A 26,555-nucleotide genomic window follows, 5' to 3' on the forward strand; every position below is an offset into this window, starting at 1 on the left:
AACTGAACCTCTGAACCTGTAAGCCATCCCCAATAAAATGTTGTTCTTTATAAGACTTGCCTTGGTCATGGTGTCTGTTCACAGCAGTAAAACCCTAACTAAGATAGTTATGAAGTGAATAAACAAAGTACAATTTCATTAAATAACACAGGTAACCATCAAGTAAAATGGTGTGGACAAATCATTCTCACACTACCTATTAAAAAAAAACAAAACAAAGAAAGATGGAAACACAAATACTCATTTAGTAAAACTTAACATACCAATCACTTCAAGGCAAAATCACTAACAGGAGGTATAACAGGCAATAATACAATGAAAACCACATTATCTTCATGATCTCAGTATGTTGCCTGGGAAACTATCTCTCATTACAAAGGGGAAAAGTAACAGAAGAAACCTATGTTGCCACTCCAGCCTAATTTGGCTCCTCAGTAAATTCAGTCTCCCAGGACAGACTTCCTGGTATCATGCACGTAATGGCTATTTCTGGTTGTCAATTTGACTACATCTGAAATGAACTATAATCCAGAAATGGAGGCACACATGTGGTTCAGCTCTTGAGGCTAGAAGACACAAGTTTCTGACCTGGATCTTGGCATGAAGATCTTGAAGCACAGTGGCCATGAAAAGCTTAGGCCCAAGCCAGGAAGTGCACCCTTTAATCTTAGGAGACTGAGGCAAGAAGATCTCTAAGTTTAAGGTCAGCCTGGGACAAAGCAAGTCACAGATCCAGGTGATGTTACACACCTTTAATCTAAGACACATCTTCTGCTGGAGACCTACATAAGGACATTGGAAGAAAGAAATACTCTCTTCTTCTTCGACTGCTTGCACTTACTTGCCAGCCATCTGTTGGGACCTATTTCTACAGAAGGCCAGCTGAAACAACTAGCCTCCTGGGACTCAGCAATCGCTAGATTCATGGACTTCCCAGCCACAGCTGCCCACTGTTGGATTAGTTGGACTGCAAACCGTAAGTCATCACAATAAATTCCCTCAATACAGAAAGACATTACATAAGTTCTGTGACTTTAGAAACCCCTGACTAATACAATGCGATAAAGAACATTTTGTCTGGCCAGGAGTGATGAAACATCTTTAACCTCAGCACTTAGGCTAAGGCAGGTGGGTTTCTGTGAGCACTGCCTCGGAAAGACTCTTGACCTACTACTTCCCACCCGCCTTCCCTGATCTTCTCTGTCCAACATCTTTAGACATTTTGCACAGAGGACTGCAGTAGTTTGCTTACCAGTTTCTCTGTACCCCACCCAAGGATATGTGAATATTTAACAGGGAGCACAGACACAAGCACAAGCATACACAAATACACATCACATTAGAGAGAGGGAAGAAGGTTATAACATCTTCACATTCTTCATGCATATGATCCTGCTTCCTCTGGTCATCTCTGCAATGTCTTCAGCAATATTAAACTCTTCATTCATGAATTACTAATTTTTTCAAACATTGAATCCTGTTTTAGCAATAATAATCCATACTTTATTTTATTTAAGGTAAAATAAATTGGCTTAAAAGACCAGCAGAAAAGCTGATGCCAAAATACATATTCCCTGAGTATAAATAACCTGAGCATAAAATTAATAGGTATTAACCAGGAGATTGAATTTTCTCTCTAAGGTGTCTATGCAACAGAAGAATGTAACCTAACTGCAGCAAGCTGAAACCTGCAGTTATTTTTATTTGACATTTAGATATTTAAATTTTAAATATTCAGTGGTCTGATTAAGTGTTTAGAAGTCAAATTTCCTTTCCCTATTTGGTGCTATAAACCAATCTAATTATACTCTCCAGAAATAGCTTGTTTACCCCAGTGATTTGACAAATTTGAAAATACAACTGCATTTTCTGATGAACTACACAACTGACACAAAACAGCATGTATTCATGGTCCATGGAACCAAGCTCGCTTTCTGTGCTGACCAGGGCCTTTGTTTGAGCCACTTGACCTTGAGTGCACACCTCAGGGCACAACATGGAAGAAGTCCACTTTAAAGATACACTTCTCTCAAAACTCAGTGTTTTAGATTTAAGATTTCCCAACTAAAAAGATTCACTTAATCATAAAACTTAATAGGTATTAACCAGGAAAAAAGACAAATGACTGAGAATATTTTATTTATTAATTAATTTATTATTTATTTATTTTGGGTTTTTTTGAGACCGTTTCTCAGTATAGCCCAGGCTCTACTGGAACTCACTTTGTAGACCAGGCTAGCCTCAAACTCACAGATATTCTCCTGTCTCCCAAGTGCGAGGATTAAAGGCATGCACCACTACTGCACACTTGGGAATTCTTTGGAATCTCCTTAAAATAACTTCAGTTTGATAGGGATCACTGGAGCTCACTCCCACAGCCATCCTATATATGAACAAATGTGCACCATTCTTTTCAGGTGAGTGTAGATTACTGGGAAAGTATGCTATCAGAGAGCCCACTTAGAAGGCCATTAGCATTGATCTCTTCCTGGACCAGTCCAGCCCACTGCGTGAGAGGTCAACACTGGCTCATAAAGCAGCAGTATCACTTAGAGCACAAGTGCAAGCATAACAGACAGCACTGAGAACAACTGAGACCAACAAACACCATGAAAGGAGACAAGGAATGGAAAGAGAAACACATTTAACTAAGTGTTCTAAAAGGATCACTGGTTAGTAACTACTGCTAATTTCCTCTACACAGGAGTAGTAATTACAAGCAGTATAAAAATTAACATACCCATTCACCCTCTTGCACATATTTTTTTTTTCTTTTTTTTCGGAGCTGGGGACCGAACCCAGGGCCTTGCGGTTGTTAGGCAAGCGCTCTACCACTGAGCTAAATCCCCAACCCCATCTTGCACATATTTTTAACACACAAAGTAACCCAGCATAGCTATGCTGCGGCTGAATAGAATCTTACTTCCACTCCTCTGGTGGGTGGGCGAGTTCGTATTTCTCCCTCACACTGGAGACACCCATGTCCACGTGCAGCCAGTGCACCTCCTCCGATCGCAGGTGACTGAGGCGAAATCCATAGCAGGCCACGTGCTTTACTTTGTGACTGTCCACTATCTTCTGAATGATTCCCTAGAACACATCCCACAGAAATGATGGTTATAGACCAAAAAAGTCTAGTTAGTTATAGGAAATCTTTTGTTCTTTTTAACTTTTATTTCATGTGCATCGATGTTTTGCCTGCCTGTGTATCTGTGTCAGGCTGTCACATACTCTAGATATAGTCTGGAATGGGAGTTACAGACAGCTGCAAGCTACCATTATTGGGAACAGAACCCAGGTCCTCTGGAAGAGCAGTGCTCTTAAGTGCTAAGCCATCTCTCCAGCCGTTATGGGAAATCTTAATAAGTGCATTACATAAACAAAATGTTAATCTCATACAATAATTTTATGAACAAGAAAAACTTTGTGCAAAGGAAGGACACGAGAAAAGATTCTCTATCCAATTGCTTGTTGATAAACAAGGCAATATTTCAGCAACTCCATTTTTACATTATCTTAATTCTGTCAGAGCAGACCAGTCCTGTCGGGTTCCACTTTCTGAGAGTATCTTCTGAAAGACCAAACTAAAACACCAATACCTTTAAAGAACAAAAACAAAAACTACAAGATGTTCTATAAATCAGTCATTAGCAGTTTGCTCTTTTGCACAGACTAGAAATGCCTTCAAACCCACTGCTCTAAGTTCAGGAGCAGTTACTATGCTCTGAGTTCAGGAGACAGTTGCCTTCAAATACATCAACAGCGAAAATGAAGTTTCTCCTGGGCTATGAAAATAGCCCTACTTTAGAATGGACATCTCTTTTTCAGCTGCCTCCATGGGGAAGCCCCTCAAAAAGATACCCCAAATGAAGACAAATGTGTAAGCTGTGTAAAGATGAGACTGACTCACATGCTACACTTTGTATTCAGGACACACAAAGCACAGCTCACTGTAATGTCTCTTTAATGGTGAGAAAAATTCTCAATTCTCATTCATTCTCATCTCTCTTCTCTCTCTCTCTCTCTCTCTCTCTCTCTCTCTCTCTCTCTCTCTCTCTCTCTCTCTCTCTCTCTCATTTTTCAAGAAAGAGTTTCTCTGTATATACCTGGCTGTCTTAGAACTTACTCTGTAAACCAGGCTGGCCTCAAAGGTACAGAGATCCACCTGCCTCTGCTTCTGCCTCTGCCTCTGCCTCTGCCTCTGCCTCTCTCTGCCTCTGCCTCTGCCTCTGCCTCTGCCTCTGCCTCTGCCTCTGCCTCTGCCTCTACCTCTCTGCCTCTGCCTCTGCCTCTGCCTCTGCCTCTCTCTGCCTCTGCCTCCTAAATGCTGGGAAGAAAAGTTTTCTTAAAGGAAAATGACATCACCATTAATATCAACAAAAGAAAATACTAGCTTTTGAAACTCAGCAAGATGGTTCAGCAAATAAGAACATTTGCTGCTCTTGCAAATTCCAGTTTCAAGAAATGCCTCCTCAGGTACTACAGATACATGATACACTAATATATATACAAACAAAACACGCATATATTGACAAATATGACATGTTGACAAATTTCTTTTCTAATTTAACAATTAATTTAAAGCTTTATATTTATTGAGAAATTTTTTATTATGGTCTAGTGCTATTAATAATATAATAAAAGATATTCTCACCTATCTTAGTCACCATATTATTGCTCTGAAGAGACACCATGACCATGGCAACTCTGATTAAAGAAAGCGTTTAACTAAGGGCTTGTTTTCAATTTAGTTTAGTCCATTATCATCACAGAAGAATGCAGGCAGGTGCTATAGCTCAGCAGAAGAGAGACTCTGGGCCTGAAATGGGCTTCAGAAACCTCAAAGCCCACCCGAATTGACTCTTATCTTCCAATAAGGCCATGCCTCTTAGCCCTAATCCTTTCAAATTGTGCCACTCTTTGGTGACTAAACATTCAAATATCTGAGCCTATGGGGGCCATTCTTATTCAAGCTTTCACATCAACCTTCTATTTTATAACTGTTGTGTGCATGCATGGGTGTGTATATGTACCCATGTGTGCATACAGAGGCCAGAGAAGAATGAGTATCTTTCTGTGTTGTTCCCCACCTACTCCTTCCCCTCCCCCACCTACATTCCTTTATGTCCAGGTCTCTCACTAAACGGTAAGCTCACTGTTTTAACTACAGTGGTTAGCAAGAGAGTTGCTGGGATTTGCCTTTCTCTCCTGCTTCTCTCTTCTCCTAGCACTTTATTAGAGCCTAGCTTTTGGCATGGACATTAGGGACATGAGAACTCAGGTTCTCATGCTTGCACTGCTACCCACTGGGCCATCTTCCAGACCTTTAACCTTCTCTAAGACAAAAAGAAGAAAAAAAGAAAAGGCACTATTAAAAAATTGCTAGAAGTGGACTAGAGAAATAGCTCAGTGGTTAAGAGCACTGACTGCTTTTCCAAAGGTCATGAATTCAAATCCAAGCAACAGACACACAACCATCTGTAATGGGCTCTGTTGCTTTTCTTGTGTGTCTGAGGACAGCTACAGTGTACTCACATACATAAGATAAATAAATAAACAAATCTTTTTAAAAAATGGTTTTAGGTACAGTGAAGAAGTGTGTGCTGTTCTGTGCCATAGCACCTGTGCAAGGCATGCTCTGAGACTCAAGTGGATGAATCAGTCAGCTAGCTTCCTCTCAGACCTCTCAGCACTGAATAGATCATGATCAATTCAAGGAGTGACAGAGAGTATGGAATAGAAGAGTCAAGAGGGATTAGACATGGTACCAGAAGAAACAAAATATCAAGAGTCTTGGACTGTAAGAACCCAAGACAGGTTCATAAGAAAGATGGATTCTCATCAAAACAGAAAGAATGTCTTCAGTCTGCAGACCTCTGTGGAAATCATGCAACACCTGGAGAATTCCACAGGACAAACTACACCCCATATAAGGTCATCCTGACACAGAGTGGCTGGCCAGTCAGCTGACTTCAGCCCAAGTTATAATTTTAAATCCTATTTAATGAATGGGGTTTTCCAATAGGAAAAGAAAAGAATATAGACTAACCTTAGTGACTCTCTCGAATCAAAGGCCACTTGTAAATCTCCTGTTTACCAACCTATGAGTCCTTCCACTACAAGGAGCTGATACTCTTACATTCCCAAAGGCACTCATGCCTAATTCTGCTAATTCTACACCAGTGTATGCATACCAACATGATTCACCCCAGAATATCACAAGTGCCACATCACCTCCTTCAGCTCAATCATACAAGCATGCTGTCTCTTGTTTAAGCCACACACACACACGTGCATCAACCCAGCTCTAATCACACTTTCGTGCTCACCAAGTATATCTTTCCTTAGCTCATCTATCAGTTGTAAGGCCCTGAAAAGCACAAATTATTTCTTACACTGGTATTTATCATCATTAACATGCTATGAGTAATTCCATTCGAATGGGTGCTGTCCCACCTTCATAGCTTTGCAACTCATGGTTACTTTCATACCCTTGCAACTCATGGACACCTTCAGGAATCCACCTGTAGCAAATTAGGCATAGTGAAAGGCTTAGCCCAGCTTTATAGTGAACAATGGGGGAAAGTAGACTTCTATCTAGTCTTGGTGTTTTATGGAGCAGAAAATGAGCTTGGCCAAATTTGGTCATGTTGCTTGAAGAAACCCAAAAGGACCTCAGCCTGTGTTACAGTAACAAAGTGTTCCACACTACAGCCTCTTGTCAAATCACAGAGTTCTCACTCTCCAGGAATCAGTCAAATACAGCAGGCATACAGAGATTTAATTTTTTTTTTCCTTTTTGTTTTTTCATCACGCTTCTATACATGGCCCATCATTTTCTTCACTCTAAAAATTGCTTACCAATTTCTCTGGGTAGCAACTGACACAGTGACTACCCAAGTCACAAGTTCTTAACTGTGCTACTGACTTTGCATTGGGTTACTCAGTAACCCAATGAATAAATCTGAAAACCAAAAAATACTTTGCTCTGGAGAACTCAAGTATTGTTGACAATTGCTTATTGGCGGATGGTTTTTAATACTTTATATTCAGTTGCTGTTTTCTGTGCCCAGATATCTAGTTACAATCTGGAAGATAGTACTGTCATGATTATTGAACCATCTTCTGTATCTATGTTGAGTAAAGCATGCCTCCTTCCTCCAATTATCTCTGATTGGTTAATAAAGAGTTGAACACCCTATGACTCAGCAGAGAAGGCAGGACTTCCAATCCCAGAGGAGGGCCCCAAAGTGAGAGAGGAAGGAAGAGAAGAGGTGTTCATGAGATGAAATGTCCAGGAAGAATCAAGGAGCAGATTGCCAAGGGACTCACCATGAGGGCACACATGGAACAGATTAAGCAGGGCAAGACTCAATCTGCAAGTTACATGGGGCCTGTGGCTGGGAAGTAGATAGCTTAGAGGGTTAGAATAGATGAATATCTGCCCAGTCACAGTGCTTAAAGTTTGTTAATAAACCTAATAGGCCACTGTGTCACTTATTTGGGTGCTAGAACGGAAACAGATATGGCTTTCATCCTTAAATTACAGTCTACAATTGCTTGGCAAGTAAGTTCTCAAGACACTGCACTGCTGCTCTGCACTGCTCCCACCGTGATACAACACAGATGCAAGGTTTCTGGAACACAGGAATTGTGAAGAGTGGATTTATGAATGTGCCACTGAAATTAGCTGAAATCAACTTTTAACTTCTTAGCTTTACCTTTAACCATCTAGGCCTATGAAGCATAAAACCTTACTCCTATTTCCATATTCTTACTCCATTTCCCTATTAATGCCAAGTTTCAAAACCAGGAGTTCTCTGGACTAAATACTCATAGTAGACATTTGAAGAAAGGAGTATTTAAGGATGAAAACAGAACAACATTCATGAGAAAACTTTAGCACTGGGTGCATGTAGTCACTCACTACTAATGGACTGTCATAGGTGAGAGCAGAAGGTAGAAATACAAAACAGTACTCACTGAACATCTTTCTAGCTGCTGTCATTCATGGAATACCATCAGCACAGGACAAAAGTAGCCCCTGAAACTAAATACCATGTAAAGTACAACAAACTATACACCAACAAAATGAAACAATCACTTCACACAGAATGTTAGCAACTGTCTTTCATTCTACCTTAACAACACATAATCTTAAGATGGTTGCTAATGTGAAGAACAAGGCTAAAAACAGAAACTACCATGTGCACACTGTCATAACTAGCATTTCCCTAATTATACAAGGCTCTCATCCTCTCATTTTTTTTTTCTTTATGATCTTGCCTGGTCCGATGTACTTGCTAATCTTTTAGGTATAAGACTGTTTGAAGTGAAGACACCCCCTCCCTTTCTACACACTCACTCTTTGCTGAATATTAGCTCCCTGAAGATCCATAGCACCCACTCGCTATGTGTATTATTAGGAACATAATGAGTGATAAGAAGCAATTCTTACCCACAGAAGGTAGAGTTTGTCAAGAGAAAGGCATAACACATGCAAACAAGCATCAGCTTTTGTGTGGGAAAGGCTTCCCATATTCTCATGATTATTTTCTAGATTTCTTACTACAGAAACTACCAAAAGCCCCTGTTAACATTGCTCACCTTACTCACCTTAGTCTATTTCTAGGATGAGCAGTGATCTCATCTCAGTGTGTTTCTCTTTCCTTCCTTCCCTATCTCACTCACTCTGCTAATTATCCCACAATAAGGATACAGAGCTCCAGACTTGACACCTGACCCAGAAGTCCATCTAAAACTCCCTCTAAAGCAAAGAACTTTATCTCTGGATGGCCCACAGCCACTAGTTCCCTACTAGTGCTGTAACAAATCACCACAAACATAAAGACATAATAACACATGTGTGCTATGTTTGGAGTTTGGAGAGCACAAGTCTGAAAGAGTCTTGTTGAGCCAACTTTAGGTACTCTGCCAACTCACTGGGGCTTAGAATGAGGATCTTCTTTAGAAACTAGTCTTGTATTGGCCAGAATCTCCCTGCCCAAGACTGGTTTCAGGTGCATATTTTTATATACCAAAGCAGACTTGGCCTCTAGGTTCTCCCAGCATCCCTCAGTCCCTAACTGGCCTGCCCTCAACCCTGAACTTTCCAGCCCAGGGGTTCATCTGTCCTTCCCTAGAAGCTCTTTGCTTTTGCATTTGGTTTCTCTCTCCCCACCGTTCTCTCGGTGCACACTTTCTCTCTTTCTCTTCCCCCTCCCCTCTCAGCTTTCCTATGTGACTTCCCTGACCTCCTTACCTTAGGGCCACTAAACTTGCCTGCCCAAGAGCAACTTCCCAATAAACCTGTATATATACATACATATACATATATATACATATACATATATACATATATATATACATATACATATATATATATATATATATAAAATCTGGTTTGAATTGGCTCATTTTACTGGCTGAGAAATATCTTATCAAAGACCACAGTGAAAAAGAACTCCCTTTTTCCATGCTCTGCCACCTCACATTCTCCCTAACACATATTCTCTTCAACTTTATTCTTTTTTGTTGTTTTGGTTTGTTTTTTGAGACAAGTTCTCTCTGTGTGGCCTTGGCTATCCTGGAACGAGCTCTGTCAGAGATGCACACTTGCCTCTGCTAGGATTAAAAGTGTGTGCCACCAACAGTCAGCCTCTATTTTGTTCATAACACTTTCTTTTTCACCTTTTTATCTCTCTCTTCTTTAAAATTTTATTTAGGTTTTTTTTTTTTAAATATAGGAATGCTCTGTCTACATGTTCGCCTACATGCCAGAAGAGGGCATCAGAACCCATTACAGATGATTGTGAGCTACCATGATGGTTTACCATACTGGGAAATGAACTCAGGACCTCTGGAAGAGCAGCCAGTGTTCTTAAGCTTTGACTGTCTCACCAACCCTTTCACTTTTTTCTCTAGAAAAGAGTCCAAAGTCTAGGACATGTGGAATCTTTTCTAATTCCCAAAGAATTTGGTCTCACAGTAGTCAGCATTCAAGAAGCATCACATTTTGAACATACACCCACCTATTCTTCTAGCAGAAAGAAATTATGCAGTTCTGACTGGATAGAGACGATACCCAGCAAACATTGCAAACCTTAGACTGCTTGCAGAGTATCTTCCAAGTATGTGGTGGAATCAGGGAACTGGACCCAAAGTCCCTCTGGCTCCATCATTTTTAACACAGCACAACTCTGTTCAGAGAACTCATCACTCATATTCTCATTCATATTCTCCCCACCAACCCCCCTATACAGACACACCTCTAGCCATTCTAATAAGAATGTAGTCACCAAGTGTTACTAATGTTTACTAATGTTACTCTTTCCATCAAGAAGGAGACAATCTTAGATTCGTGTTCATCTAACTGCAAACACCATTTGGCAAACTACATGAATTTACTTACCTATAATTACAGGCTCAAATAATAACAGCCATTCTCAACTGGCTCGTGAAGCTTGCTGAACCCTGAACCCCAACTGTGATCAATGCAGTTAAAAGTTTAATGTGCTTTGAATGTGGCAAGAACAAAACTCAAAGACTAAACTGGGTATTTTCTCATCAAGCTTCACTTTGAAATTAAAATAAAGCAAAACTCCAGCCTACTTCAACCCCTCCCATCTAAAATGCAGGAGGCTGTAGGAAGAGATTTATAGGTCAATATAACTACTCACTTTCTTTCAAACATAAACTAGGAGGGGAAGGAAACCTCCATCAGGGAGGCCCAGTGTGCACAGGCACAAAGTAGCCAATGTCATCCATGCAAGTGGAAAAGAAACTCCTTTTTATTTAGCAAGACAAAAGTGATGTTTCCTTAGGCACTCAAAGTGCTCTAGAGAAATGCAGGTGCCTGCAGAGGCCAGAAGAGGGCGATGGATCCATTAGCTAGAGTTACATGTGGTTGTAAACCAATGGTCCTCTACCAGAGCTGTATACACTCTGTTTGGCCCTATGTTCTTTGAGTTTAATTTTATTTATGTATACTATGTGTGTTTGTGGACGTGCTTTAAAGTGGTGGCTTCTCCTCAACCTCCACAGAACCTGGATTGAGGTTTGTCTTGAGGGACTGTTATTGACTAATTTGACTGACCTCTATTCAGGACACTAGAATTTCCTCCTTTTTAGCAATAAAGCTGCATCACTGTCTTATCACACTTGCATTAACTGGAATTAGGCTTTTTATCTCTTAGAAATTTCCTTTGTATTTACAACATAGCACTGTCTGGCATAAGTGGTCTAGCTTTTGTACAGTCTTGTCTTTCCATATACCCTCCTAACAAAATGTAAGCCATTTCTAGCTTTGGATTATAAATGCAAGTTTTCATTTCACTTGTATCACTAAAGGATGACTAGCTAGAATAATTTCAGCAGTATTACATCTTGGGGAGTGGAAACCCAGAGAAGAAAAGTTGTATGTAAAGGAGACAGCACATACACATAACTTTATCTATTAAGTTTGCTTTCTTATACAGGTGTGGTTCAGGGATCCCAAAACCATTCAGACAACATCAAAGATCAACAGAATAGCAAAAGAAACAGAGAGAGGCTTCACTTTCTTCACAGCTCAGTTTGTACGTGTTCTTTAGACCATATAAAAGTTCTCCCCAGAAAGCCTTGTACTGCTAAGTTTTGACGTCATTGTTCCTCTTAAGGCAAGGTATGTCAGAATCCTGACTGGATAATTCATCTGGTGTCAGTTTCTGAGAGACCAGTGATTTCCTTAAGCATTCTAAAGATGCTCTTAATGGCATTTTCCTCTGTCTGCTTTTACATGGGGAAAATGGATACTAGGTTTTCTTTCTTCTGGATAAGAATTCTTTTCTGGGTTTGGAGGACATAAAGTTTTCTTTGTCACTACTCTAAAATATCACTACAATGTTCTTAGATTAACAATTCTAATACTGCACAGCTTTGGTTAATGTTTCCTATTCGGAACTGACCGTAGATATGCCTCTAGGAGATCTGCCTGAAGTTTTGAACAATGTATATGCTACCTGACAACAGGGGTGCCTCAGTTTTTAAAGGCTGAACAAAATAACATGTCAGAACCATTTTTAATCATAGCTGGATACACAGCTTACACCTAACAGTTACCATTTGAGCACTCAAATATTTTGCAAATGCCCACATGCCCATCTTACATGTCACAATACCAGGAGACAAGAGGCTTCCTCATACTGAGGTGCTACTCACAAAGCTGGAGATAGGAAAGACAGGAAAGACTGTCCCTAACACCCCCATATCACTGAAATGAGTACTTCCTCCATATCATGCTCATTTTAATAATCCATCTACAAAGTCCATCAATAGAATGGTTGTACAGAGGTAACAGAAAAGTATAACTCACGAAAAAACTTAGCTTTAAATCTATCCATTTCTTTATTTGAATAAAACAGTAAAGGAATCTAAATAAACCGATTTAATTATAGTTAAAAGGAAAAAAAGAGAAAGACTTGTCTAAGCTAACCTTGTCACTAGAAATTCCTGTTCTCTAAGAATAAATACAGGAAAGAGGTGGGTGGGAAGAGGAATCTTCCACACCTCATCAAAACAAATGCCTCCTAGAAATCCACACTGACTCCATTTTCTAAATCCTTATACTACCTGCTCACATCTAACTTTCTGAAACACACTTTCCCCTTTGTCTTGCCAGTCTCCTCCCTAAGTCTCTAGCTCTCACACCCTTAAAAATCCAGGACCTTTGCAGTGCTACTTAAGCTTCCCAGCATTCCACCAGCCTGTGTACACCCTAGAAGAAAGTACTCTACACTATGCCATGTCTCTGATCTACACATTCTAAGCTGTAAAAGCAGGTGCTTGCTATGGTTAGTGCCTAGGGTAGGGATACTTGTAGGATGAAAGGCTAATGAAAGGTCTGTAGATAGCCAGAGCATCTCTGAGGAGAGTGAAATGATCACAGCAGTCTCTGCCGCTTCCTAGTTCAGAGACAGAAAGGTCTGCACCATGTGTCTCTACTATGTTATATGGCCTTGCCAGAGGCTTAAAGCAATGAGACCGCATTCATTACTATAACCTCAGAACTAGGAGCCAAAAGTCAACCTTAACTGATCAGAAATTTTATTACAGTGTCAGAAAGCTGACTAATATAGGTCTTTTGTATCACTACAGCATAACACAGTGTTTGAAACACATATTCAATGGTTTCTAAAGAAAGTGTTCTATCTGAAGATATAGGAACACTCCCAAATTTATACTTCCTAGAAAAATCATTTTATTTTACAAGATTAGAGCTTATTTCAATTACATTGGTTCCCTGTACCTTTCCAAGGATTAAAATAATTAGGTGGGAAAACAAAACTTGCAGTACATGATTAAAATGTGATTTTCCTAAGAAAACAATACTTACATATTAAAAGGGTCCTACTTGCCAAGTGCTGGGGAATCAAACACAAAGCCTCACACTGTTAGGCAAATGCTCTACTGACTACTTCAATCCCTAGCCAGTTGAGTATATATCAGAAAGAAAAGGTTAACATTTCTGCAATATGTGAAGTTAAATAAGACATTAAATAAAAACTGTTTTGTCTTTTACTTAGGGGGTAGCGAGCTATATGCCATTGAAACATAACTGTTTCAAGAGGTCATGTGAGAAGACAGACTTACCCTGACGTCAGTAGCGTCTCCATGCCTGATAATACTGGCCCAGGTGGTTGGCTCATTACTGCTTTCAAAATAATGAAAGACCTTTAATACTCGTTCCATTGCACCAGGGGACCGTTCCGTGCCAGTACCCAGGTGAGTCTTAGTACTCGAATTTGGTGTGTGATTCAAGTTTGGGTCAAGATAAGCAGCTGCCATTCTTTTGCTAGATGCTAGGTATCTGTCATATTCTGTTGAGGGGGGGAAAGGAAAAAAATATTTTCAGTGTAAAATGAATAGCAATTACAATCCAACAATTGTGTCACAAACACTGTTTTCTAGTCACCTTTCTATATGCACATTCTGTATGTATTTAAGGAGAATAGGGACTTAGCACCCCACACAATCACTGTGCTCTCTCTCTACACCCAAGGCCTGATAATAGAGCCATAAATGCCTACTAAAAAATTTGTTTAAGGACCAGGTCTCCTATTTAACAATGTCAAAACTTCATTGACTTATTTAAAAATAATACAATGTCAACCCCCCCCCTTTTTTTAACCTATTCTTTATTTACAGGACTGTATCACTGAAAAAGCAAACTTACTACTTTGCTGCCTACTTTTCAGGAACTTAAGTAAACATTCTTTCTTCAAATAAAAGTTTAGACTTTATGCACACTAAGTACTGGCAACTAAAACCAGTAAAACAAAAAGAACTGAGGAGATGGCTCAGTGGGTAAGAGCAATTTGATCTGCAGTCATGAATACCTGAGTTCAAATCTCCAGCACACAAGTAGTAAGCTGGGCACAGCTACACATGCCTTTAACCCTGGCATTAGGAAGCAGAGACACGCAATCCTCTGTGCTCAAAGGGTCACCTTCTAACCCCTGAGAGAACCTGTCTCAAGACAATAAGGTGTAAACAGTAAGAGAATGACACAGATACCCTGCTCTGGCCTCTGCATTGCAATGTACATAAGCACCTGCAGCCATACTGTTCAGACATGGTGTAGCTTCCCTATCACTCCTGACAATGGACTTCCTGTTCCTCTGGTTCTTAACGATCTTTCAGTCCCCTCTTCCAAATGTTCCATGGGCCTTTGGTGTAGGAACGGTGTTGTAGATGTATCTGCTCTTGGGGGGTCCCACTCAGAAACAAAGAACTACATGTACCTAGTGACTACTGAACAAGGGAAATTTAGCCTCCGAGGGATAAGGCACCCTAACTTATCTAATACAAAATAGTAATTCCTGAAATTATATATATACAAGCCACACTAAACAGACTCAGAAACTATTATATGTAATAGTAAAAATAAGAAAAGAGGCCATCAATCTGAGAGAGAAAGAGGTTATAGAAAGGGTTGGAGCGAGCACAGGGATGGAGAAAAGTTATGCAACTATATTTTATTTTAAAAGTTTAAATTCTTTTTAAGAATGATTTATGTTAAGGGTATACTGTAGCTGTTCTCAGACACACCAGAGAACATCTGATCCCATTACAGAAGGTTGTAAGCTACCGGGAATACTAGGTTGTGGTTGTTGGGAACTGAACTCACAACCTCTGGAAGAACAATCAGTGCTCTTAACCACTGAGTCACCTCTCAGCCCTTAAAAGTTTAAATTTAAAAAAAAGGACAACAAAAACAAAAAAATAAATATGACATACAAACCATAGGAAGAAGAACCAACACCCTTTAATATTTCAGAAACTCCTTAAGTTATTAGAAATTTAATTTTTGGAAAAGATACCACATATGTTGGCAAGGATACAGAAGATAAAAGCCCTTGTGCAATGCACATAAAAAGCTGTGTAAACAGCACAGTGAACATGAATGCAGTCCTCAACTGGTAAACAGAACCACTCACTATGTGACCTAAAAAACTCCACCATGCAGTGAAAATTTCCAAGAAACTGAAAACACATATCCAAATAAACAGTTGGCATATTTAAGGCAATACTGTCCATAATAGCCACTCCCCCAGTGACACACTTCCTCTTAACAAAGCCACACCTATTTCAACAAGGCTATGCCTCATAATCCTTCTCAAGTAGTTGTACTCCCTGATGACTAAGTATTCAAATATATGAGTCTATGGAGGCTGTACTTTTTCAAATCACCAAAATTCCTATACTAATGATTTCCAAGATGTAGTGTTAAATTTAAAATCAAAATATAAATGATGGCTAGGGGATACTCTGTATTAAAAAAAAACATAAATGTATATGCTCAAACATGCAAAAGAACTGAAGACTAATGAGACTGAATACGCATGGACTGGACAGAACCAAGAAAGAACAGGCTGGAGAAAGGGTGGGTATGGCACTTCTGTGCACAATTGGGCACAGTACTGTAATTGCTAGTAGCACAGACAATAGCAAATTTGGAAAGAGTCAACAAGGACTATGACTACTTAGAGTAGGTTCTGTGTCTAGCATTAAGTTAGACAACTATTAAAATGAAAATCTAATCTTCCACTGTCTGGAAAGCAAGTAACATATCTCAAACAACTCACTGGTGAGTTCTATATCATCATCTGAAGACCACTAGGAGAAGACTGGCTCCAACACAGTTAGAAGGAAGGTCTCACTGCCTACCAACAGTGACACTCTTCCTTCAACACGGCCACACTTCCTAATGGTGCCATTCCCTGGGCCAAGCATATTCAAACCACCACAGGGAGCAATGGGCATTCCTCATTCCTGGCTGAAGACGTATTAGTATGTGATAGCTACTGGAAGGAGAGTCCATTTTCTTTTAGGGTATGACACCTAATGGGTTGACCACTCTCCAAGGCAAGCCCCACACCCAAGAATATTTGGTAAATACAAATTGGACTTACTGTGTTGAAGAGAGGAAGGAGAAACACAGTGAACACCAAGATGGGTAGGTGGGAAGATGGGGGTAGATCTGAGAATTGCTACAGGGCTTAAATATGATCCAAATACATTGTTTAAAATTCTCAAAAGAATTAATTTAAAATATTACTTTAAAAATACTAAGCAGGAAAAAAAACTAAGCAGGAACTGGAGAGATGGCTCAGCAGTTAAGATAACTAACTAGGTGTTCTTCTAGAAGACATGGGTTAAATTACCAATACCCTTGGCAGCTCACATCTTTCTGTAACTTCAGTTTCAGGGGATGCGACACCCTCACACAAACATACATGTAGACAAAACACTAATTCACATAAAATAAAAATAAATAAATCATTTTTAAAAGACAAAAAAACTAAGTAAATAACTTGATTGGAAAAATAGTAACTTACAATGAAAATTCTTTACACAAAAGGATATTTGAATTTTTCCAATAAGTTAAAAAAAACTTAAAGATATTCAACAAAGAACATGTGAAGTACCTGTGAGACTCACAATAATACTACAGGTGTGGTGGTACATGTCTTTAATCCTGGAACTGCAGATGTGGAGATGGGCTCATATCTGTGCGTTTGAGAGTCATCTATACAGAGAGTTCAAGTAAAGTATCCATCTGCTACTCAAACATAATCACCTGAGTTTGGTCCCCAGTAGCCACATAAAAAGCCAGAGGTGGAGGTAGAAATGAAGGACAGCTAGTCTAGCTGAATCAGTGTTCAAAGAGTTCTTTTCTCTCTAGCCCACCAAAAGCCAATATTCTGTAAATCTCCCCTATCACCTTATGAATGAAACGCTATTGTGCATGTTTATTAGCTCAATCCCTGGAACTCCTAACTGAATCTATATCATACCTTTCCCCTTTACGCTATGAACTATCAAATAGCATCAAATTATACAGTCAAACGCCCAACAATATAGTGAAACACTATAAATCAAAAATTAAGTGAACTTCCTGCTTTGCTGTGTGCTTACTAGCCCTGTATAAGTCACCGGACACCCTTTTTCCAAAAAGAAACTGCCTTCTTGCTGGGTTGCTTTCACTTTGTTAGTTCTTCCTTAACATCGAGAAAACTCTTAACACAAAAAGACCTTGTGTGAAAAAGTAGAGTAGAGAGTGACTAAGCTAAGAAAAGAGACATAGATTTCTGGCCTCCAAACACAGTGTACACCTTTGTATACTACACACATTGGCAAGGTGAGTGAGGAGGCGGGGTGGGAACCACTGCTATTGTTCTTAGACAACATGACTATTTACCTACAATGAGACTCAAAAAGAAGGCTTCTAGAAAATTGGTAAGTTTAAGCAAGGCTCCTGGATTCCTACGTGTACTTCTGATCATTCCAGCTTTCTCTTTCCTCCCCACATTAAACCACTAAGGATTTCTAAGTAAAGACACAGTATCATTTGATTCTTGACAACAGAAAAATGAAAGAAACCTGTACCCCAAAGTAGTCAGAGAAGCCAAGTGGTGATGGTGGTGCTCACCTATGGTGCTCAGGAGACTTTGGGTATCAGGAATCACTTAGGCCCAGGAGCCTGAATAATACAATAGACCCTATTTTTAAAAAAATTAAATGTGTATTGTAGTTCCAACTCCAGGGGTCCAACACCTTCTTCTGACCTCTCAGGTACCAGACATGCATCTGGTACACAGACATAAAGAAACAAAACACTCATACACATAAAATAAATTAATCTAAAACAAATTTTAAAGCTTCTCAAAGAGGAAATCAAAAACTTGAAATTCTGAAATTAGGTTTACACTATTTGTGGTAAAGGACTGTGTTTTAATTTTAAACCTGTTCAATCCAATACTTTTTCTTGGGGGATGGGGTGATAAGAGCTGAAATTATGGCCACACACAGACTAGCATGCTAAGCAAACACTCTACTACTTGCTCCAGACCAATGCTCTTATAAAATACAATAAAAAAGATTTTCTAAAAAGTAAACTTAAAAAAACTAAAAGCTTAAAGAGACTTCAAAGATGAGAATTTTGTTTCTATCATTAATGTTAGTAAATGGAAAAATGTCTGCAAGTCTGCTATAAAGGTTTCCAAATGCTTACAGAAAGTCACCAACATTGTGCCTAGTTTAGACCAGGCACAATCCCAGTGCCAACATTAGTCTGGTAGGCCATGCTTAATAGCATCCTAGCTGAGCACCAGGGACTTTAAATCCTAAATCAGACTGTCAGGTTGAAGTTGGTTTAGCCAAGAAATCAATTGCTTCCAGGACCACAGTGCTGGGCTGACTGCTTTGGGTGTCCCTTGAATCAACAAGAAACACTTCTACGGTCTTAACTGCCTACAGTTCTTGAAAAGGTTGGTTAGTCTTGAATCAAAATGGGAAGATCTGAGACTCAATCTCCAAGTGGTTATAAATACTACAGAAGAAGTATTTGCAGCCAATTAAGCCAACCAGGTTCTTTTCCTCATGGGGATAAAGGATGCCAACAGTGGCCTCTGAGGTGGTGTATGCAACATATAGCTTGTACAGGATCTCCTAAGTGGTCTTGAAGACAACTTTCTGGTTAATATTCCCGCTCTGATCTCCTGCCTCCTCCAGTGGCTTTGTGTGGTGCTTTTGAGAAGCTCAAGGACACAATGGCCAAGGTTCACACTGACCACAAGGTTCACAAAGTTCATCATGCCCATCCACACCAAGCTGCAGAATACGGAATGTGTGACTGAGTTGTTGTGTAAAGCCAAGTGTAAGTTCCCTGGCCACCAGGAAAAAAAAAAAAAAAAAAAATCCACACCTCAAAAAAGTAGAGCTCCACCAAGTTTTTTTTTGTTTTGTTTTATTTTTTTTGTTTTGTTTTTTCTTTTCTTTTCTTTTTTTCGGAGCTGGGGACTGAACCCAGGGCCTTCTCTACCACTGAGCTAAATTCCCAACCCCTCCACCAAGTTTTATGTGGATGAATTTGAAGACACTGTAGATAAAGGCAGTTTATCTTTGCACTGCATGGTATCTGCACTCAGCAGTTCTTTCCTGTTGGGTGTTCAAAAGACAGTGGGATAGAAACTCACTATCTGGCATCATTGGTTTCTTGGCTTTGAGCATGTTAAACCTGGTATTTCTAATGATACAGTTTATTCCATATGTACATATTTCTGGAATAGGTGTGCTGGAGAGGAAGGCAGAGCAACTTGAAAGTTTGATCTCAATGTGGGTTCTAGGGAATAAGTGGTCTTTAAAGATTGGTTGCTTGCTGAATAAACCATTCCTTTTCTTCCTAGGGTGTCACAAGTGAAACCTGCCTTAAAATGGTTTTTAAAGCTAATTGAAGAAGAGTCCCTAAAGTAAATAGAAGAAATCCTCAAATCTTCTGGCTAAGAACTTAGAAGTTGCCAATGACTGTCTTTAAACAAAGGACAGATAAAAAAGGGCTGAAAGCACAACTGGATGACCTTGAGAAAGGGCTATTTTCAGATGACCTGGATGGACAGCAGGAAATCAAAGCCCTTAAATAAAAATTTATTGACAAAAAATAATTTTATACATTAAAAAAGTCCTTTAAAAAAAAAAAAAGCAGTCCATCCCTGATTGGCTATGGGATTAAATATATCCCTCACTGTAACCCCCTGGGCAAGTAGAAATCCCTGGACACCTCATAGCATTTAGAGTGCTGAGCCCTACAATCATATTTGTGAATAAATCTCTTATCTAATGAAGGGGGTACCAGAAATACAAGGACAGTCTTCCCTCTATAATCACTGCAGATCACACAAAAGCAACAAGTGAGTGTGACTTCAGAAGCAGAAGAGTAGACCAAGGAAAAACTAGTCCACAACCAGGCTTTAGAACAGGACAAAATTCTGGACTAAGGGCAAAGAGAAAACTGGAAAAAGCCCAGTAACCTAGGAGGACCTACCTGTAGAACCATGCAGAAAAAAAAAGATGCCACAATAGCCCACATAGTCACCTTACACATACAGGTATTTGAATTCATTTGCTTCTTAGTTTTGTCTAGTGATCCACTGTGGAGAAACACGAGCAGTTTCTAGTCACGGATCACTGCCTTAGCATTTCACTATCTTAAAACTAACTTGCAGCGCTTTGCTTTTCAAAATTCTGTTAGGAATAAAAATGGTGTTACAACACTAGACAACTAGGTCAAGAGAACAAACATAAATTCCCAAGTTCTCAGCACTCACATTTTCAGCAAGTCATTTACCTCACTCTGCATAACAATACCTAAACTGCCACATCGCTTACCCCACAGGACCCTGGCAAGGACTACAGAGTCAACTATAAAGTCTACAGTGTGTTTTGCAAAATCAGACTGTGTGTGGCATGACCACCCTGTTAATTCATTTCCTTCAAGTGACTCACACACCAATTTCATGTACAATACATTATTACAAGTAAGGACATTGGGGCACTCAGTGACGTTACAGAGCTGAAGAAACCTAATAGTGTTGCTCCAAAATCTGTTTTCATCCTCTATACTAAATGCTTGTTCCTCCAGTATGGTCCAAACCACAGCACATGAATCACAGGGAGCTTGTAAGAACGAAGAATGCAGGAATACCATCCCAGAGTGGCCCATGTGAAATCTCAAGTTTGTAAGCTGTAACCCTAATACTGACAAGCTGTATCAAAACTTCCTCACTGCATTTATTACTTCCCATCTAAAAGACATCTGAGAGAAGACGATCACCTACAAGATGCTTTTTTTTTTGGCCATCAAGACCTATATATCCAGTGTACAGGTCAGTCTCACCTCAGACAGCTATAAACTTTCTTTGCTCATTATGTCCTGTTGCATCGGGGCCTTGCTGACCACACCACACATCAAGGGTTACCACTCTTTATTTCCAGCAAAGGCCAACTGCAATGTATTATGCTGTGGTCAGCAATCTCACTGATGCATTCATCCTGTCTCTTACAGGCCAAGGAATAGGTCACACCTTCCAACAGAGTAATTACTAAGAATATCTACTCAGCCACTATTACACCAAATATGTAGTAGGTACCAAGACACAGAAGGTAAGTGAGTCGCATTTGTGCATGTAGCACTACAAAGTGAAACCAGGGCCTTGCATATCAGAGAAGATCTACTCATAGTCCAAGTAATTAATTAAAAGCAAAAATGAAGCAAAACAAAATATACTTCCTACCCTAGAAGAGTTTTCAGTCTAGCTGGGAGAAAAACCACAAAAGTTTACTAAGTACTTTTTAAAAAATTAAAATTAAAAAGGAGCCAAGTCAATGAGGAAAACCAGAGAGCTGGCTGCTAGGAATCCAGTACTTAGGAAAACTCCAATACTTTGATAAGAAGGCACAGTTGACAGACATTTCCCCACTTATTTTATGAAGCATTAATACTTTGGTAATGACAATCTGAAAAAGATTACAAGAAAAAGTTATGAACGAATAACTTTCATGAACAGACAAAAATAATCTAAATAACAAATATACTGATCACAACAGCACAAAAACTAATGGTATATTATGTTTAAGAGCAAATTTATTATCAGGAGTACAAGGTCAGTATCCTAGTCACTGTTCTATTGCTGTGAAGAGACACCATGACCAAGGCAACTCTTATTGGGGGCCTACTTATAGTCTCAGAAAGTTAGTCCATTATCATCATAAATAGACCATGGCAGCACACAGGCAAGCATGGTGTGAAAGAAAGACCTTTATATCCTGATTCACAGGCAGCAGGCAGAGAAAGACACACTTCCTCCCAACAATTAAACACCTACTCCAACAAGACCATATCTTCTCATTCTTCCCAACAGTCTGACAACTGGGAACCAAGCATTCAAATAAATGAGGTAGGGGTATTGGGGGGGGAGGGGGGAGGAGGATTTCTCATTCAAACCACCTTCCACTCCTTAGTCTCCATAGGCTTGTAGCCTATGTATGCCATATCATATTACAAAATGTGTTCAGTCCAGTTTCAAAAGTCCCCACAGTCTACCACAGTCTCAACACTTTAAAACTCCAAAGTCTCTTCTGCGACTTAAGGCAATCTCTTAAGTGGAATTCTATAAAAATCAAAAATCAAAAGGCAGATTACATACTTCCCAAATGCAGAATATTCATTACATTCCAAAAAGGAGGAAAGGGAGCATAGTAAGGGAATACTGGACAAACTACTAGCAAATACTAGCAGGGCAAACTCCAAACTCTGCATCTCCATGGATAATATCAGACAATTTTTCAGATCTACTTTCAGCTTTGTTGGCTACAACACAGTTCTCTCTTGGGTTGTTTCCATACCCAGTCAGCAGCTCTCCTTGGCAGGTATCCTACTGCTCTAGCATTTCCAACAGCTTGGGCTCAGCAACATAATCCAGGCTTCACCTTCACCACTTCATATAACTGCTTCTCCTGGCCTCCATACAAGGACTCCCTTGACACATGCCTGGCCTCAGAGACTTTCCTTAGCTGTGGAGGAAGGTTCCATTACCCCTTTTCTGTATTCTTGACTCTAAAACCAGAATCATGTGACCAAAGCAGTCAAGTTCTTCTACTTGCTGGGGCTGAACTGGGCCCCTCCTTCAATTACTACCGCATCAGCTTTCTGTAGTTGATGTTTTCTTCCCTTTTAAGCTTTCATTTAATTCCTTTTCACCAGTTGGAAGCTTAGCTAGGTCTTGCTCTAAGATCACCACTCCCTTTTTATTCTATTTAGCATTACGCTTTTCTTTAAACTTTTTATCTCCTTGTACACAGGAATTTCTATCTTCAACATTGTATTTTCTGGTGCTCCTCTTTTCATCTCAACTGTATACTTTTTATATCTTTGTCCTGTTTCTTTTTATTGTAGATCTGCATAAGAGTAACCATTAATAACCAAGTAACACAATCAATACTAGGTTGTCTTGAAATCTCCCCTAGCAACACCATTAATCCAAACTTCGAGTTAGCTTCCAGCAGATGTTTTTGAGCAAACGCAGAAAGCAGCTATTCTTACCAAAATATCACAAGACCATGCTTGTGATTAGCCATTTGCTAATATTTTTCCCCTCTGAAACTTCTTGAGGCAAGCCCTACAGGTTACATCACCCTCAGAACCATTGTCTTCTTTGCTCCTACTAGGATGGCCCAGTATGTACTGTTTAGTTCAACCACCTTTCTAGTCCAAAGACACAATATTCTGTTTAGTCCAAAGTCTTTCATATTTCCTCCAAACAACGTGATCAGGCCTGTCACAGTAATACTTCACTTCTGGTACCAACTTGATCCTTAGTCACTGTTCTACTGTTACGAAAAGACACCATGATCAAGACTCTTAAAAAAGAAAGCACTAAATTAGAGGCTGTCTTGCAGTTTCAGAGTTAGTCTGCTATCTTCATCTCAGGAAGCACACAGAAAGGCATGGTGCTAGAGAAGCAATTAAGAGTTCTATATCCTGACCCACAGGCAGCAGGCAGAGAAAGACAATGGGCCTGGCATGCACTACTGTAACTTCAAAGCACTCCTCCAACAATGGCACACATACTTCAACAAGGCCACATCTCTTAATCCTTCCCAGCCATCCACCAACTGGGAACCAAGCATTCAAATATATGGGGAGGTGAGGGTAGAGAGCACAGTCTTCGATCCCCACAGTTGGCTTAGCACTCAAAACTTAATATATCAGACTAGGAGATACACACACACACACACACACACACACCACCTCGCCTAAATGCTTCAGCATAAGCCTTGCACCTGAATGACCTGGGTTCAATTTCTACCATCAAAACTATATTTAATTTAATAATTAACACCATAATAGATCACACTGTTTTTTTAATTTATGTGATCAACAGAGGTAGAAAAATATTTGAAAAACTTTAACATCTTTCTCACTATAAATAAAAAAAATCATAAAACAAAGAACTAAAAGGAATTTTTTCAAATAATAATAATTAAAAATACAAAGCTAGAGCTAACACATTAACCCTGAACACTTTCTTCCTGAAATCAAAACAAAGATACTTCCTCCAACTACTTCCCCAGAACAAAACACTGATAATGAGCCACAGTGAAAGAATAAAATAAAGATATGCTAATGCCCACTGCAATATTATGGTGAGGGGCTGTCACTATGTTCACAACAAAAAAGAGGAAGGGGGGCACAACAGGGTCATCCTGTTAAGACATCAGAAGCAACATCTATCTGCCTACCACATTGGAAAAGACAAAGCCATGTTTCCTAAAGGAAAACTATTCCTCTCTCATTCAACCACTTTTAAGCAAAAAATAGGTTAGAATTTATCTGCAACTTAGATTATTTCATCCCATGGCAGAAAAGAGAGAAAGTCAGAGAAAAAAAAGGAAGGTCACTCTCTTCCAGGCATACTGCCCTCCCATCAAGCCTCTTGGTCAAACATTCTGCCGGGGGTTTGTTTCTTCCTCCGCCTTCTAGGATAAGCCTCTCAGGTGGGTCTACCTGACAAAGTACTTTAGACTGTCACCAGACCCCCAATTTGGATGTAACATTCACCACCTTCTATCAATTCAGGGAGCAGAAATCTGTGCCTTTTACTCCTTAGCATCAGCCAAGTATTGACAAATACATTCAGCAAATATTGAATGCTCACTAAAAACTTATAAAATGAATTAATGACTTCAGAGAAAAATACTTAGGAGTAGAATCTATGGATTGGAGAAAAGGCTCAGCAGCTAAGAGTACTGACTGCTCTTCCAGAGGTCCTGAGTTCAATTCCCAGCAACCACATGGTGGCTCGCAACCATCTGTAATGGGATCTGATGCCCTCTTCTGGTGTGTCTGAACACAGTGACAGTGTACTCACATACATACAATAAATGAATAAAATCTTTTTTTTTTTAAAAGGGTAGAACCTATGATTCTTAACATGCAAACATTAGACAAAGTGAACGACAATTCCATTATGATATTATCATATTTCCATTTTAGCATGCAGAGAGTGGTGATTAAGAACATTCACACTGTGCCAAAACCCCACTGTGTAGAACCTGACTCTGCTTTCTGTGACCTAAGGAACTATTGCTAAGTTATTTAACTTCAGTGTTTCAATATGATATATGCAAAACTGGGATGCTGATGAACACTATCTCAGAGGCCTTTGTGTGAAACGAATGGAGCCATACACATGTGCAAGCTTAGCTCATATGTGGCATTTAGCATCTGTGGAATAAACATTAACAGTTACAAGATACACAGAGCTTACTTTCTCTTTCTCTTGCTCCCTCCCTCCACTTCTCCCTCTTCCCCCTCTCAAAAACAAAACAAAACAAAACAAAAAAAAACAAAACACACAACAACAACAACAAAAAATTTGCTACCCTTTAGGCTGTAGAGATGGATAGCTCAGTGGTTAAGAGCACTGCCTACTCTTGCACTTCCTATTCTTCCAGAGGACAAGGGTTCAATTCCCAGCACCAATGTGGAGCTGTCTGTAACTCTAGGTTCAAAAGATCTAAGATCCCCTGGCCTCTATGGGCACCAGGCACACATGTGCTATAGATATACATGCAGACAAAGCATTCACACACATAAAATAAGGAGGGAGTGAGGGAGGGGAGAGAATTCTAACAAATTAGGGTAAAGCGGGGATGGGGGAGTATTTAGTGAAATAGTCAGAAAGGCTCAAAGAACTGACAACAGCTGAAGACCAAAGCCACACCACACACGTCTATCAGCTATAGGCAAACTGTTAAGCTAAAGTCTACACACTCTTTTATTTTCAAAAGAAACCAAAAATACACAATCACTGAGATTGGAATAGTCAATCTGATGAGTCTAAAACTAGACTTAATCAAATACAACATAATATAAGGAAAAGAATGTAGCTCCAAAAAGAGCCTTTAAAATAACACTTACTCTATACCGAATGCATTAACAAATACTTAAAATAATACTCACTTGTGCCAACTACTTACTATGCAGAAAAAATTCTGACAACTCAGACGATGTTAAAATTTAGTAAGGAAGACAGAAACCAGACAGGTTAAATCTAAAATGACAGTCACAGTATTTGCAGTGTCAGGGCAGAGTGCAGGCTCTGGTGGAAACCCTGGAAAGGATCTGGGTAGGTTGAGAAATGAAAGCTCATCTAAGGGGTACTCTAATTGTAAAT

At 39.5% G+C, this 26,555-nt stretch overlaps 1 protein-coding gene, 1 non-coding gene and 1 pseudogene across 8 annotated transcripts in view; 2 read left to right on the forward strand and 1 right to left on the reverse strand.

Annotated features, from left to right (window-relative positions):
* Ptk2 (protein tyrosine kinase 2) overlaps positions 1 to 26,555 on the reverse strand; it is a 202,897-nt gene that overhangs the window by 119,299 nt on the left and 57,043 nt on the right. For all 7 annotated transcript variants that reach the window (XR_004389457.1, XR_004389458.1, XM_032916480.1 and 4 more), the window contains 2 exons: positions 13,630 to 13,856; positions 2,924 to 3,090 (listed from right to left, as the gene is read on the reverse strand). Coding sequence is in view for 5 of the 7 variants with exons in the window: in XM_032916480.1 (XP_032772371.1) it covers positions 2,924 to 3,090; positions 13,630 to 13,856 (394 nt within the window). In the remaining 2 variants the exon portion in view is untranslated. The remainder of the gene's footprint in view (positions 1 to 2,923; positions 3,091 to 13,629; positions 13,857 to 26,555) is intronic.
* Positions 18,887 to 19,012, forward strand: LOC116890442 (annotated as a pseudogene).
* Positions 19,445 to 19,581, forward strand: LOC116890464. Its single transcript, XR_004386655.1, has one exon. It is a non-coding gene; the product is annotated as a small nucleolar RNA SNORA8 (small nucleolar RNA).

Source organism: Rattus rattus, chromosome 1, assembly GCF_011064425.1.
Source record: "Rattus rattus isolate New Zealand chromosome 1, Rrattus_CSIRO_v1, whole genome shotgun sequence".
NCBI lineage: Eukaryota > Metazoa > Chordata > Mammalia > Rodentia > Muridae > Rattus > Rattus rattus.